This window comes from Trichosurus vulpecula, chromosome X (genome assembly GCF_011100635.1).
Source record: "Trichosurus vulpecula isolate mTriVul1 chromosome X, mTriVul1.pri, whole genome shotgun sequence".
Classification (NCBI taxonomy): Eukaryota; Metazoa; Chordata; class Mammalia; order Diprotodontia; family Phalangeridae; genus Trichosurus; species Trichosurus vulpecula.
The window spans coordinates 52385225-52401690 of record NC_050582.1 but is presented as its reverse complement, the minus strand read 5'-3'; the positions used below and the strand labels follow the sequence as shown (position 1 = coordinate 52401690).

The 16466-nt window shown below is 49.7% G+C and overlaps 1 protein-coding gene across 3 annotated transcripts in view; it reads right to left on the bottom strand.

The window, feature by feature from the left end:
* The window catches only part of SEPTIN6 (septin 6), a 60457-nt gene extending 44297 nt beyond the window's left edge, over nt 1-16160 (bottom strand). For 2 of the 3 annotated variants that reach the window (XM_036740005.1, XM_036740006.1), the window contains exon 1: nt 15928-16119. In XM_036740005.1, coding sequence (XP_036595900.1) covers nt 15928-15957 — 30 coding nt within the window. In that variant the 5' untranslated portion in view covers nt 15958-16119. Of the gene's footprint in view, nt 1-15927 lie in introns of all 3 variants that reach the window. The other variant, XM_036740004.1, reaches the window with a different exon arrangement.
* Between the last annotated feature and the right edge of the window lie 306 nt (nt 16161-16466).

Here is a 16466-nt window from a genome sequence, read left to right as displayed (position 1 = left end):
GAACACAGTGAGTGCTTAATAAATGTTTGTCGATTGGCTGATCGATTGTGTGGCTCTGTAGAAAGAGAGCACACATGAACATCGATCAGGATAGACAATTCACTCCACATTAACAAAAGGTCGGGGTGGGGCTGGGGGTGCGCCAGAGGAGAAAGGAAAGGGAAAATTGGGGTTTGCCAATAACAGGACCAGACAAGAGAGGAAGCTGTAGAACAGGACAAAACTTCCCAAGCTGGGTTTGGTATGAGTGAGGTTTGAGCTGCTGACAGCAGGAAGCCCAAGGCAGCATCCTGGGCTGGGTGAACTGGCTGCTCCCACGCTCTGGGGGACCTGGGTCTCTGCTAGAAAGGGAGGGCCTCTCTCTCGAGGCTGCCCTGCTACTTTCTTCCCCCCGTGAGCTGGCACTGACAGTCACCGTTCAGCACAATCGGTGCCCCCAGATCCCCTAGCCAAGAGATGCCAGTAACACATTTCCCACAGTTCCTGTGGGCCGCTTCCCCCAAAAGTCTCCTCTCCCCTCACATGCTTCCACTCGGTGGTGCTGGCCCAGGCCTCCCTGGCCCAGGGTAGAGGCTCCAGATAGTGGAGGATCAGGCTGCCCACCACCTCCTCCATGAGAAGGGCTTTGTTCTTCACAGGGCAGGAGATCCTGGGAAGCTTCCTACACCAGGCTTGCTCTGGCTATTAGCAGTGAGGACTGCTTCCCAGCAGGGCCCTCAGCTATCCTTCATTTCCCAACACTTGTTGTTTCTATTCAAAGAAACAAAGAATGATGTGAAATCTCCCACTGCCAGGCCCTCGCTCGTGGGGATGAGGCAGGGCCTTAGGAGCAAATGCACTTAGGACTTTGCTCCACAGCGGCATCCCACACTGGGACAGCCCCAGCCCTGGGGTTTCCGGAGCTGTTTTATCATCTCCGACTGCTCTTCCTGTCTCTTTAGCCAGCCAGCATCCCTGGTACAGGAAAACCAATGCAAGCCCAGAGAAGATTCCAGCCCAGCAGGTGGGAGGCACCAATAACTTCGGGGCCGTGTTTTTAATCAGTCACTTAATAAGAATGTATCCAGTTTGCCCAGCCCTGAAAGAGGGGCTTGCAGTCAAGTTGGGGAGACAAGACAGGCAAAAATGAAACAAGGAGACAGGAAAACAAGACAGTCCAGAGTCAAGGGCCAAACTGCATGGTGCGGGCTGCGAATATTATAGGTCGGAGGTCAGAGCAGGAAGATCAGGGTGGGATGGGGTGGTTTGGAAACTACGGATAAGGGGAACAGCCCAAGCAAGGGCCGGAAAGGCAGAATAAGAATGACATTCAAGAGGACAGTGAGGAGACCATCCTGGTGGGAAGGTAAGGCCTATCCAGAGAAATAGTGGGAAATAAGGTTGGTTAGACAAGGTGGGGGGTCAGATTATGTATGGGCAGTTAGGTGGCACAGAGCTCTGGAACCAAAGTCAGGATAGATCTGAGTTCAAATCCTGCCTCAGACACTTACTAGCTATAGGGCCCTGGCCAAGTCACTTAACCACTGTCTACCTCAGTGTCTAATCTGTAAAATGAGAAATTATTATAATAGTACCTACCTCTCAGGTTTATTATGAGGATAAAGTTAGATAAAATTTGTAAAGCGCCTTGCAAAAGCTCAAAGCACTATATAAATTCTAGCTCTTACTGTTACTATGTTTGGCTTTGAATGCAGAATCAAAGCATTTAGTTTACAGGGGTGGGGAACTCCTGCAGGTTCCCCACCCCTGATTTAGTAGTAACAAAAGCAAGAGTGAGACAGCCTGTGCACATGTATGATCCATATCAAATTACTTGCCTTCTCAAGGAGTGGGGAGGGAAGGGAGAGAATTTGCAACTCAAAATTAAAAAAAAAAACAACCAAATCTTTAAATAGCAATTATGTGTAATTGGGAAAAAATAAAATAAAAATTTGTACTTGAAAAAAAAGATAATGTACGAATCCTGGGCATCATCCAACTGTAAATGTGTGATAGGAGCCAGTACTTGACAAACAATAAAACTGAGGGTAAAAATAAAACAAAAAAGGAGGCAGTCTGGGTGTGAGTACCAGTTGTGTGTGCCAGTGAGCAGGTCACTTTCTTCCCCTCTCTTGGCTTCAATTTCCTCATGTGTGAACTGGGAACAATGATAATAGCTGTCCTGCCTCTGTCACAGGGAGTAAAGCAGTTTCTGACCCTTAAGGTGCTATGCGTGTACAAATGGAAGCCCGAATTGTGCAGCCTCTTGGCTAGGACAGTGATATGATGGAAGCAGACAAAGGGAAGATCATTTTGCCAGGGAAACTGCTCTCCTCCTAGGTCAGCCCTTGTCTTTCCAGACAACTTCAAAGTCATTCATATCAGTAAGAGTAATAATTAAAAAACCCAGTAATGATAGCTGACATCTCTATAGCATATGCATGGCTTGCCAAGCACCTTCCATAAGTGGTCTCCTTTGAGCTTCATGAAAGCCCTGGAAGGCAGATGCTATAGAAATGATTAACCTCATTTTACAGATGAGGAAACTGAGGCTCAGAAGAGTGAAGGACTTGGCCACCTCACTGAGGTGGGACGTGGGATTCGAACCCAGTTCTCTCCTGACACTGATTCCTGCGGTCTTTCCATTATGGACCTCCTAATAAAAGCTTAATGAATACTGTCATGTTTTTCAAAGCCTACTTGTCCATTCACCCTCCAGAGGCAGGGCAGGTCACCAAGTTGGGTACCAGGCTTCCAGAGCCCTTTGTCCACAACAACGCTGGGAGGCAGGAAGTGAAAGGATGGCCACTATTCCCATTTTATACAAGAAGAGGCTAAAGGACTTGCCTTCTTGGGTCCCGCAGGCCTGACGTGCCAGATGGAGCCGGGAGGAGGCTCCAGCTCTCTCAACTTTCAGGTCAGTACTCTTTTCCACTATCCCTCATGACCCCTAAGGCAGAGCCCAACCTCGAACTAGCAGATTGGGCTCCTTGGCTTGGCTGGAAAGACTAATTAAGGGTAATTAGCTTGCACAAAGTCAGCCAGTTAGCCAACAAACAATTAGTGAAGGGGAAAACACGAAGAGATTTTGTAAAAGCTGGTATCAATTAGCCTACTATGCGCCAGGCACTGGGCTAAACACTAGGGAGACAAAGAAATGAAGATAACAGTCCCTGCTCTAGAGAAGCTCTTGGTGGTAATGGCAGAGGAGATGTGCAGAGAACTCCCTCCAAACAAGGTGTGTCCGGGATAGCTTGGGAATAGTCTCAGAGGGAAAGGACTAAGATGAAAGAGAACTGGGAAAGGCTTCATGCCAAAGGTGGGATTTGAGGGAGGCCAGGAGGCCGAGATGAGGCGGAAGAGAGGGCCCAGCGTAAAGGCCAGCCGGTGAAAATGTTCTGAATCAGGAGATGATGGAGTGTCCACCTGCGAATCACACCAAAAGTATGGGGAACTCCAGGTGTGCAAATTCACTCCAAAGATATTAAATGTATTTTTCATGTTAACTGAGGGTTGAAAGTAGAGCCTCCCCTCCCCACCTTGGATATATCTGCACACTTTTTTGTCTTAATAAGTTAAAGCTGAGTCTTGCCTTGAGTCTAATAGGAAGTAATATATGTAAATGAGATCAAATATTCGACACCCTGAGATAATGAAGGCAAATGAGATGATATACATAAAGAGCTTTGCAAACTTTGAAGCAGTATGCACCGTTAGCTATTATTAGTGTCACTGCTACTTCTTTGATAACCGAGGATTCCGAAGAACATCAGTCACGCTGCCGAATAGCAATTTTGATTGTTCAGGGCAGTTGTTGGAAGAAGTCGCAGTTGGACTGACACCACCTTTGAAAAAAAATCTCTCCTTTGGGTCACATCCACTGTAGATAATGAAAGGCCCCCATTAGTGGGGTTCTGGTTCCTTGACATCTCACTGAACCACTAACAGCACACAGTAGGTACTTGACTAATGCCACCTACCGACTATAGAAAGCCAGCTCTGGGCGAACTGATAATGCTCACCAGGTCCAGTGATGGCGATATTATGTGCCCAGAGGCCATCTTTGATGACAGGCGACACCATACTGGTACACAATGAGGCCACACAAAGTTTCCTCATCTTGGCCCACACTGGGCTGGGCCCCAGGACACAAGCCTCTCCATTCCCTAGCCAAGTCTTCGGACCAGCAAAAGTCATAGCAATGCTGTCAGCAGAGCTAAAGGGCAGGCATAGGAGAAGAGACCTTTTCTTTGAGAGCCACCCCCTCACCCCCATCCCCACCCCCACCACTACCTCTCCAGCGCCATTTCCTGTTTTCTCCTCGCCTACAGGCACCTCCACTTTCACAGGATGGTTATCTATCATATTTCATTTCATAGGCAGATACAGCCATCTCCTCCGCCTTGCTCTTCATTAAAGACACACCAATTTAGTTTCTGATCGAACACCATCAGGTTCATTCTCCAAAGAGGGAGGAGCCAGGTCTCCAAGCTGGACCTCTCTTAAACTGCTGCTGCTCTGAAATATGGACAGAGCCTGCAGAAAGCCCAATGCAGCTAATACAGCTAGTGAGCGAGCAGGATTCAAGGCCTCCGGGGACTGACAGTCTCGAGCCGGCATTTCCCACGTCCCTCTGAAGCTGTGTTCCCCAAACCAGTGACATTCATTCTAAACGATCTCTCTCTCTCCCTCTCTCTCTCTCTCTCTCTCTCTCACACACACACACACACACACACACGTATATACACACAAGTTTGGAGTTTATGGAAATTCCCCTTGGGCTTCCTGCACTCAAACACCCAAAAAGAAGGGGAGAAAACCTGGTATGCATTTAACTTCCCCAGCCAGGTACCTTGGATGGCAGCCATCTTGAATGAGACAGAAGGCATCATGCTGAATTATGGTCCTACTTGGGTGTTGAGAAGTAAGGCATATCAGGGATGGGGAACCTGTGGCCTTCTAGGTCCTCAAGTGTGGCCCACTGAGTGACAGGCCACACTTGAGGACCTAGAGGGCCACATGTGGCCTTGAGGCTGCAAGTTCCTCACCCATGGCCTCAACTATATCTTTGAGGCTGTTTTATTTGTCTGGAGAAAAAGAAGGAAGCTACTTGAAGGCAGGAACCATATACTTGTAGATTCTCCCCCCAAAAAATATGTCATCCTTCCCCATATACCTATGACCCTATAAACTCGGATTCACTAAAACCCTAAATTGAACAGATTTTTTTTTGGTTTCTCTGTTCCACAAAAGCTACATCATAAGAACCCAAACTAACCTTAGGGATTTAGTCAAAAGCATAACTTCCAAGAGATGTTCATCCCAACTCCAGTAGAATGGAAGCTTTTTGAAGGCAGGAAAGATTCTCCTTTTGCCTCCATATCTCCCCACAGCTTGTGGATGAATGAATGAATGAATGAATGCATGGATGCTTGTGGATGGATGAATGAATGAATGCTTGTGAATGGATGAATGAATGAATGAATGCTTGTAGATGGATGGATGAATGAATGAATGAATGAATGCTTGTAGATGGATGGATGAATGAATGAATGAATGAATGCTTGTGGACTTAAGCTCCTGGACCTTCTCTCTCTCCAATCTAGGACAGTAACCACTGGGGTTCTGAATGAAACCCTGTGTGACTCTCAGGCTGCAAACAATGACTGAAAGATGGTCACTAGCCTCTGCTTATAGAACAGGCAGAAAAGTGGACTCCAGCTGTTTCAAAGCCTTTCAGAAGTAAGACAAGAGACAAGAATGGGTTGTTGCTTCGTACCTATCTGACCAGAAAATAAAATTAACCAGAATGTCCTAAACTCACCCCCTTCTTCACCTGTTTTACTATATAAAAAACATGGTGCATTGTACTGAAATACAGGAAAATCCTTGAATAACACACCACGGCGCACTGAGAGATAGGCCCAGATTTCGGCTGAGTCCTTTCACTGATCAGCAAACACAAGTACAAACACTAAAAATGTTGGGTCGGCCTCATTCACTTAGCACACAGCATGGCTTAATGGGAAGAGCACTGTGTTTGAAGTCAGAGTTCTTGGCTTTGAATTCCAGCTCTTCCCAATGGCTAGCTGTGTGACCTTGGGCAAGTCACTTGCCCTCTACAGGGCCTCTATTTCCTCCTCTGTCAAACAAAGGAAGGGGGTAAGATTAGATGGCCTCTGATTAGATGACAGGTTCGGAGACACAGAGAAATAAATTCTGAATACAGGCTGAGCAGTTTTGAGAAAGAGGAAGGTACAAACATGGGAAGCATTAATATCAGGAGATGCCTCATGGAGGAGAGGACAGTCAAGCCATGCCTGAAATGGAGGCAAGGATTCCAAGAGGACTAGGTGAGAGCATTCCAGGCCTGGGAGACAGCCTCTGCAAAGGTACCTGGAAAAAGGGATGGAACATTGTGTACAGGGAACAACAAGCAAGTCAGCGGGCTGGAACGTGGCCTGGGTGAGAAGGAGCAAGAGAGAATCAGTGAGGAAAGGGAGGGTAGAGCCAGACTGAGAAGGGCTTGAAGTGGCAGGGGACTGACAGAGCAGCAGACCTATGCCTTAGGATGAACAGTGTGGTGACTGCATGGGGCAGGGGGCAGACTGGAGAAGGGGAAGGTTGGATTCCAGGAGACCAACTGGAGGCTACGGCCTCCAGGAGATCACTGATGAGGGCCTGAACTAGGCTAGACAGAGAGGAGGAGGACAGATGTGAGGAACATAAAAAAAGAATCAATGTGACACGGCAACTGACCAGACATGGCGGATTAAGGGAAGAGTGAAGAATCATGGGTGACTGCAAAGCTGAAAACCTGGCTGACTAGAAGGATGGCTGGATCCTCAGGAGGAACTATGGAAGAAGTTAGGAGGGGGTGAAGCGTAGGGAACAACATCTAATAAGTGCCTACTGTGTGCCAGGCACTGTCTGTGCTAAGTGAGTTACAAATAGTACCTCATTTGATCCTAGGAGGAGGGTGGATTTTGGAGAGAAGAGATGGAGTTCTGTTTTGGATGTGTTTGAGGTGCCTGTGTGCCATTCTGATGGATGAGGCCAAGAAGCAGCTGGAGATTCGGGACTGGAACTCAGGAAAAAGCCTAAGGCTAGATGATGGACCTGGGAGTCATCTACAAAGAAGTGATCATTAAACCTGAGAAAGCTGATGATACTACCAAGAGAGAAGGCCCAAGACAGAGAAGGTTTGGGGATATACTCACACATGGGGGGAAGAACATGGATACACTCTTACATGGCGGGAAGGACATGGCCACGCTCCTACATGGCGGGAAGAATGTGGCCACACTCGTACACAGAGGGAAGGACGTACCATCAGGAGCAAAGGACACAGAGAAAAAGAGGTCAGAGAGGGAGGAGGAGAATCAGGAGGGAAGAAAAGTTACAAAAGCTCATTGAGGAAAGAGTATCCAGGAGAAGGGGGAGACCAACAGTATCAAATGCTCCAGAGGGGTCAAGAAGTATGAAGACTGACAAAAAGCCGTTGGATTTAGCACTAAAAGGATCGTGGTAATTAACCTGGGCGGGGAGCGGTTCCAGGTCAGGGGTGGAGTAGAAAAGCTTGATTACAAGTGGTCAAAGAGACAGTGAGGGGACCATAGCATCTTTTAAGTCCTTTTGGTACTTGGGATGTATTTCCTCTGGGCCTAGAATCTTAAACTCATTTACAGCAACTAAATGCTCTCATTTCCTCATCTCTCTTGGGTTTCATTTCCTTCTTTTCAAAACTGGGGAAGCAATATGGTGCAGTGGGAAGAGCTGGATTTGGGGTCCCAGGACCCTAACTCTGCTGCTTCCTATGTGCAAGTCACTCTACTTTGATATGCCTCAGTTTCTTCATCTGTAAAATGAGGTTGGCCTAGATGGCCTGGAAGGTCCCTTCAAATTCTAAATCTGGGACCCTAAGGCAGCACCAGTCCTATCTCCTGACACCAGCTTTTTCAAAGGTGGCAGAAGGCTCCAGTATAATTAATGAGGAGAGACCTCCAGCTCCCCTCAAATAGCAAACATTGAGATCAGAGGGGCACTGGAAAGGAAAACAGGGCTGATGGTGGTGAGAAACTTAGTAGTGAGAAACAAGGCCCCCAAAACTGCCACTGCCTGTATGTGCTGTGTCCTTACGGCAGACTGGAAGCTCCTGGAGGGCAGGGACTGCCTCAAGGTTTGGTCCATGTATCCCCAGCAGGAGGCACAGTACTTAATGCTTGCCTGCTGAATGAGAAATGTCAGGGGAACTGTTTCCCTTCGTGAAAGGCTTTACTCCAGGATTCCTTTAGGGAGGCAGCCCTTATGGTACATTTCCAAGATGATGCCATTTATGGATATCAAACTTTCCAGACCACACCAACGGCTAAAGCAAGGCATACCTATGGAGCCCAAACCTAATGGATCACTTGTGTTTCCCCCCTTTCCTTCCCCAGATAATCAACCAACTGACAAGCATTGCTAAGTGCCTACTGTGTGCCAAGAACTGTGTTGGGTACAGGAGTCTCTAAAGGAAAAAAAAGAAAACAGATCATTCCTGCTGGCAGGGAGCTTACAGTTTATCAGAGTCATCTGGTGGCACAGTGGACAGAATGCTATGCCGGGAGTCAGAAAGAACTGAGTTCAAATCCAGCCTCGGACACTTGGCTGTGCAACCCTGGGCAAGTTACATAACCTCTCTTTGCCTCAGTTTCTTCAACTGTAAGATGGAGATAATAATAGCACTTATCCCAAAGGATCCCTGTGAGGATCAAATGAAATGATGATTGTAAAGGGCTTGGCGCAGTGCCTGGCACACAGTAAGCACTAGTACATGCTTGTTCCCTTTTCTATCAAGGGAAACAACATGTATACAGGTATATGTAGGCAAAATCAAAGATGACTTGGGATGGGGAGGCCCTGTGAGCTAGGTGGAGGGAGCCCCTCACATGGGGGCACCACCTGAGCTGTACTTTGGAGGATGCTAAGGGTCCGAGAATGGCATGAAAATGCCTTCTCTAAATCTCTGAGTCCCCCCCAGAGCTGCTTAGAGCATTGGGCTTAAGTGATCCAGGGCCATACGGCCATGAGCCATCATCCTGGGGCCACAAGTGGGGCCGAATACATTATACAGTTAGGAAACACCTACTGTGTGCCAGGCACTGAGCTAGGGATAAGGAAGGGACTTTAGAGATAGGTGGTTAGTCTGAGCATCAGAGCAGGGAAGGGGTGGAAATGGATTCTGTCATCCAGGTAAACAAGAGGCTGGAAAGAAAGAATTATACCTGAAATGAATCAGCCAGAGGACAAAAGGAAGGAAGGCTCACACATCAGACGGCTCTGGAAGGGTCTGACTGAGAATGGGCAGGGATGAGAGGCCTGAGGCCCACACACACACACACACACACACACACACACACACACACACACACACACAAACACACACACACACACACACCCTTGGGCTGCCCAGTGTTTTATTGAAGAGGCCTCAGGGTCTGAGAGGTCACAAGGCTTGAAAATCAAGCCAGATTCTAGGTAAGATATCTTCCTCAGGCCAAGGATGCCCTCCCTGCTCAGTGCTGGGTCACCCGGAAGCAGTCTCCCCACAGGAGTCACTATACATCCACCTGGAAAAATGCAGAAAGGCCAGGTCATCCCCACCCCCACCCACCTGCCCAGGTGCAAATGCTCAACTGCCCTTTGAGGGAAGCTCCAGCCTCCACCAGGGAGACAGCATTGTACAGTGGCAGGAGCACTGGACTTAAAGCCATGGGCCCACACATCCGGGGCGGGCCTCCATTTTACGGAGGAGACGCACCTGTAGGAACCTACATCAAGAACTGGAAGGGACCTCAGGGGTCATCTAGTCCCACCTCCTCAGATTACAGGGGGGAAAAACTGAGACCCAGGGAGCAGTCAGGAGACTCCTAAGTAGCTGTGTGACACTTGCTGGAGCCTCACTTTCCTCTTCTGTAAAATGGGGATGATAATAATACCCACAAATCACCCAGAGTTGTTGTGAGACTACATGACAGTGTGATAAGGCACTGTCATCATCATCATCATCGATACACTAGGAATCTGAAAAGAAACCTGTTCTCTCCTGTCTGAGCTGCCTGGTGACCTCTCCAGGGCCCGAGAGGTCAAGGTACAGGAGGGATATCCACCCCGCCTCAGCCCTGACCCCTGGCGGCTTCTTTCCCATGCACTCCCTTAAGGCCCTGGCCCCTATGAACCAGCTCTGGCCAGGCCTCTCTCCTCCAGCTGAGGGCTCTGTATAATTCAGCAGATGGCTGATTGTCTCTAACAAGAAGGCAGTGACGGAGAGGGGAACAGCATTTCTCACCCTCCCGAGCGTGTGCTCCCCCCCATCCGTGTGCAGGCGGTAAAGAAACCCAGTTTCAAGCCCCTGCGGCAGACACCTCCTCCTGCCAAACTCAGGAGGAAGGGGCTGGCTTTCTAATTTATCCCCCCCCTCCACACCAGTTGTTCCTTAAAATAATCTCTCATTACTTGGATGGTGGCTCCAAGATGTTTATTTAAAGCAGTATGGTGGGGGGGGGGGGTGGAGAACCAAGACAAAATAGCCCGAAATCCATGACTGAGTTATCTCACAGTTAACTAAGCTTTCTATTGCTTTATGGGAGCAAAAGGGGAGTGGGGGTGGGGAGAGGGGACACCTGGGCTCTTGGGATGCTTTCCTAGAAATACAACTGAAGGGAAGTATTCTTAAAAGCTTGGACTGTCCCAAGGGGCGCCTCAGTTTCCCCATCCTTAAAGTGAGGAGACAAATACTACTCCATCAGGCCAGGGGGCGGTGCTGTCAGGGGTAAATGACATCACATGGCTAGGAGCCCTTTAAGCTGTTAGAAAGAAGCAAGCCATATTAAACTAAGGTATTATTTTTATTACATAATCCTATTATATAATATAGTCAAGTTGGTTATCCATAGCCATGATATTTCTGTGGGTCATCCATCCACTGAGATATTCCTACATCCCTTAAGAGTCTGGACAGCACGAATCAACTGAAAGGTTGGTTGGAATACAGGGGAAACGGTGCTGGATGGAGGTAGGGAGGGGTGTCAGGGGATTGGGGTCAGAGCCTCAGCATTTCCTCTCTGACTGAGAGAGAGACTTTGGACAAGTCATTTCATCACTCTGGGTATCAGTTCCCCACCCCCTCCCCAAATGGATTGAGAAACAGGAACACAGATGTCAAGCTGAAAGGGAACTGCCTCATTTTACAGATAAGGAAACTGAGAGACAAAGAGGTCACATGCTAGGGAGTCAGGGATGAGACAGGATTCAAATTCAGGTCTTCCTAATTCTGAGTGCAGCAATTCTATCCCCTATCTAGCCGCCCTACTGACATCACAGTATTATTCTGAGATTCAAAGAGACGAATAAATGTGAAAGGCAGAAAGCCCTAAAAAAAACCATGAGGTATTCTTCCTGTCTGGTTTCTCCACATGTTGAAGTCTTCCCTTCTCGACAAGCCCCTGAGCTCTACAAGGAAACGGGTTTCCTAGTCCCTCTGCGTGCCCCACCATGTCTGGCACTGGGGCCTCACCAAAATTGTTGACTTAACCGGGGTTCTTAACCTTGGTTCTGTGAATCTGAGAGATTCTTTTAGGGTTTGATAAGTATATTTTAATGTAATTGGCTTCCTTTGAAATATTTTCTTTTCTGCATTTAAAGCCCTTGTTCTGAGAAGGTCCATAGGTTTCCCCAGAGTGACTGCCCAAGGGGCCCATGGTACAAAGAAGGCTAAGAGCTGCTGGGGCCTGGAAACAATGACACTGCCCAGGACTCTGCCTGGTGCGATTCATCATCACAGGACTTCGGTTATAGCCATGAGTTAACCTCCCCTCTTTCCCAGCTTCCCATCATCCTTCTATTTACCCCTGGTCCCCAAGCATGGAGGCATCCTCAGTGCTTCACCTCTCACCTGCACGTCCAACCAGCTGTCAAATCCTGCCAATTCTACCATCACAAATAACCCCTCTCCCATGTGCCCCCTTCTGCCTGCTCGTCCAACTGCCACCTACATGGCCCAGCCCCTTATTGCCTCTCCCTTGGACTACTGCCACCAGATTGGTCTCCATTTCCCCTCTCTTTGACTCATCTTACACACAACTGACAAACTGATCTCCCAAAAATTAGCCCTGGTCTGGCCATGTCGCTCCCCTACTCAAGAAGCTGCAAGGACTCCCTATCTAAGGTAAGCTACCTTAAGATACCCTCCTGGCATCTAAAGCCCTTCACAGTGAGGCTCTAGTCTCCCTTTCTAGGCTCATTACACATTATTCCCTTCACACACTCTACCTTCTAGCCAAAGTGACCTACTTGATGTTCCTCATCCACAGCATCTCCCATCTGGGTGTCTTTACTCCAGGCAGTCCCCTACACTTGAAATTCATTGCCTCCTCACCTCTGCCTCTTAGAATCCCATGCTGTTGTTCAGTCATATCTGACTCTCTGTGTCATTTGGGTTTGGGGTTTTTTTTTGCCAAAGGTACTGGAGTGGTTTGTCATTTCCTTCTCCAGCTTGCTTGACAGATGAGGAAACTGAGGCAAACAGGGTGAAGTGACTTGCCAGGATCACACAGCTAGGAAGTGTCTGAGGCTGGATTTGAATCCAGGAAGTTGAGCTTCTTAGGATCCCTAGCTTCCTTCAAAGCTTGGCCCAGGTGCCACCTCCTATTTGAGCCTTTTCTGATCTCTGCCCCTTCCCCCCAGCAGGCAATGGTGCTTACCCACTCCCAACCCTGGCCAAAATGGCCCTGGGCTTACTTTCTATACATTTTATTATATTTCTTTATCTGGGCACATGTTTTCCTCCCCACCTTTACCCCATAAGGGAAGATCCTGGAGGGAAAGGATAGTCTTCCTTTTGCATGTATAGGCCCAGCACCTAGCACCAAGCCTGGCATGGTGTATGTGCTTAATAAAAGGTGCTTATTGATCCTAAACCACCCTAAATTGTGGCTCTGGGTTCTCTTTACATTTTAGTGATGGGCTACCCTTTCCATACCCCTCTGCCCTGATTTGGGTCAAGGCTTCCCGTTGGCCATCAGGGCATCTTGCCCACACTTAAGAAACCCCACCATTCTGCCCTTGTTCTTAGTAAGGAACAGCCTGCAACCACATAGCTGGGCTTTCCCCCACTATTAGACCCAGTTCTGGCCAAAGGGCATATAGCACCACTTCCCCTGATCAGGGGCTCAGTTATAACCTTGAGGATACATCAAGGAGAGAGGCTAATGATCCATAAACAAAAGGCTGACCTATAGCTGCAGAGGAAATAGGGGTAAAGGGAATAAGGAGTGATACAAATATTTCCAGAAAGCCATATAACATTGTAGCAAGGGCTGGAGCACATTGCTTCTTGGTATTCAGAGCTGAAAGCGAATTGGGTGATCTTGTCCAATACCCTCACTTTTTTTAGATGGATAAAGTGAGGTGGAGGTGTAGGGTGGGGGGGGGAGCAGAGTTCCTGCTAGCTGTGACTTCCCTCTAGAAGTAAAATTTGAACTCAGATCCTCTGATCCCAAGACTAGGGCTCCTTCCATCACACTATGCTCTGTAGCTTCTCCTAATACAGTAGGGTCTGGGAAGATGGGACCCAGCCAGAGGGAAAACAATGATATATAGGCCAAACAGGGTGTTTGCAATCCTTGAATTTGGGATTTTCTTAAGGGGAATGGAACTTGGTGATGACACCCCCCTCCCCCGAGTTTGGAGCATGTGACCCACAGCCAGTTATCCAGAGGGCCTTGGCCAGCGAGTACAAGTAGTTAAGACAGGCTTCTCCCTCCCTCCCGTCTTGTCAGAGGTAGGGGACTATGGGTTCAGAATATCATATATACTGAAAGACACCAGTCTCTGTGTGCATTGGTTTAACTGAACTGCTTTTTCCCCCTAGTTCTTTTAAAATATTTATTGGAAGAAATGGCCCCCTGGGGAAGGGAGAGGAGAGGGCTCCACTCCAAAATGAATGTGATATAAAAACAAAAGGCATTAATAAAAACATTTAAACACACAATAGAGTGGTGCTAATGACGTCAAATTCACAGATTCCTACCCCAAGGTGGCCAGTCAGCTTTACTAGAGAAAACATTGTTCCCAGGCTTTTCCTCTTGGCCAGGTTGGGTGGGGATCGCTGCTTACCACCTGTGTGACCTTGAATAAGTCATTTTCTTTCTCTTGGCCTTAGTTTCTTCCTCTGTAGGCTGAAGGCTTGAACTAGATGATATCCAATGACCCTACCAGCCCTAAATCTTATGAAGCCCTTGAATATGTAAGTGGTGAGATATGTCGAAGAGAGTGCCTAACTGGAAGTCAGAAGCCCTGGGTTGGAGTCCCTGATCATCTGTTTCTTTGCTTCTAGACTTTAGGCCCCTCTCTGTAAAATGAGGGACTCAGACGATCTCCAAGAGTTCTTCTGGCTTTTACTCTGACAGTCCTAATTGCTAGCTGTGTGACCATGGCTGAGTCCCTTTCCCTTTCTGGGCCTCAGCTTCCCCCTTCTGTAAAATGAGGGTGTTGGAGGAGATGATTTCCAAGGTGCCTCCCTTGTACATTACAGGTCTATGAAACACACAGACAAGACAGAAAGACCAACTCCAAGGCCCATGGAAATGTTGGAATGTGTGGCATCAAGTATTTCAGTTAAATGTGTGCCATTAGCCAGAGCTTGGACTTGGTATCTCTTCTCGGCATTGCCACTGGCTAGCTTATGTGACTTGAGCAAATCTCTTCACTTTTTGATGTGTATTTTCCCCATTTAGATCCTAGATTTAGATCCCCATTTAGAACTAGAGCTGGCAGGGACCTCAGAAACCATCTAGCCCAACCCTTTCCTTTTACAGAGAAAGAAACTGAGGCCCAGGGCGATTAATGGACATATACAGAAGTGGAGATCTGGAGCAGAAAGAGTCTTCGGAGGTCTCGTCCCTAAGCGACTTAAGCACACAGAGCCCATCTTAAATCACAACTGTCAAGAGCTTTGCCAACCATAATTCAGTATATACACTCGAAAAAGCCCTGATTTTGTGAGTGTGGGTGTCTCTTCCACTAACTCTTCCTAGGCATGATAGATGGTGTTTGAGTTATTATTATTTACTATTCTCTCAAATGTGCTTGTGGTCTGCAAAGCAGGAATGGAAGGTCCTAGGTCACTGTTATGTGATGCTGGGCACCTCCCAGGCTGGAAAACTTGAGGTTTAAAAATGGACATTTTTCCAGAGTCAGCTGCCAACCCAAAGAGATGCAGTTTGAGATCCTGACCCTTTTGCCTGCATCCCCATTGAGCTGGTCTGGCTCCCCAGGTTTGGGCGGCGGAGCACAGTTACTCACAAGAGAGGGCCATGGCCAAAAAAGCCCCGGGCCGCACCAGAACGCAGGCAAGGTCAGGGCAAAGGTAGAGGGGTACAGCCAGGCTGGCCACCCAGCAGCACCCCACGCGCCCCACCCCCCGACCCTGAAGCACAGCCGGACCTACCCAAACGCTGAGCCGCGGGGACACTGGTCCACCCCGGGTGCTGCGCGAGCGCGCTCACACTCCCTCCCCCCGCGCTCTCCAAGGGGCCCGCATGCGGACCCGCACCCCGCTACACGTGCGGGCAAACAGGCAGAACCACAAAGACGGCGGAGTAGGGAGCGCCCCAGAGCCGCCGCCACCGCGCGCACCAAGGGGCGCGGGACGCGGGGCGCAGGACACTGCCCCGGCTCGCGCCCTCAGCCTCGGCCCCGCGCACCGCCCCGGGGGGGCAGAGCATGCCTGGGCGCGGGGGCCAAGCAAGATGCTCTAGGGGCGCGGCGGGGGTCCCCGAGGCGGCCACGCGTCCGCCGGCAACGCCCCGGCAGCCGGCGAGTACTGCGGCTCCTAGGGTGCCCGGGCAGGGGTGGGCTGGGGGCCCGGCGGGCGCTGCGCTGCGGGGCCATCCGGCCGTCACTCACCACCTGGCGCGCCACATCGGCCGTCGCCATCGCCCCCTCCCCACGGAGGAGCTCGCGCTCCGGGGCTGCCACTGTGCCGGCTGCTGCCGCCGCCGCCGCCGCCGCCGTTGCTGCTCGGGCTGCTGCCGCCGCCGCCGCCGCCGCTGCCGCTGCTGGGACTCTGCCTCCGCTGCCTTCGCCGCCTCTCCAGCTACTGCACAGGAAGCCGGGGCGCTTCTCCGACAAAGAGAAAGTGTTACACTTTGGGCGCGACCAAGTCAGGCGGGGGGGGGGGGCAGCGCCAAGGGGACGCCCCCTCCCTCCCCCGCCCCTGCCCCCTCTCTCTTCTCCCCTCCTCCTCTCCCCGCCAAACTCAGCCTGCCTTAGATCTTCCACCTCCTCCGAGGGGCCAGCGGGCCGAGAGCGGCCTTCAGGGCCGGCCCTTCCCTGCCTCAGGCTCCTCCTCCCTCGCTTCCCCTGCCACCCGGGCCCGCGACCTCACTCCGAGGGCGGCGGGGGCTCAGGCTCCCCTCTAGGGCCTGGCCATGCCACCTTCCCCC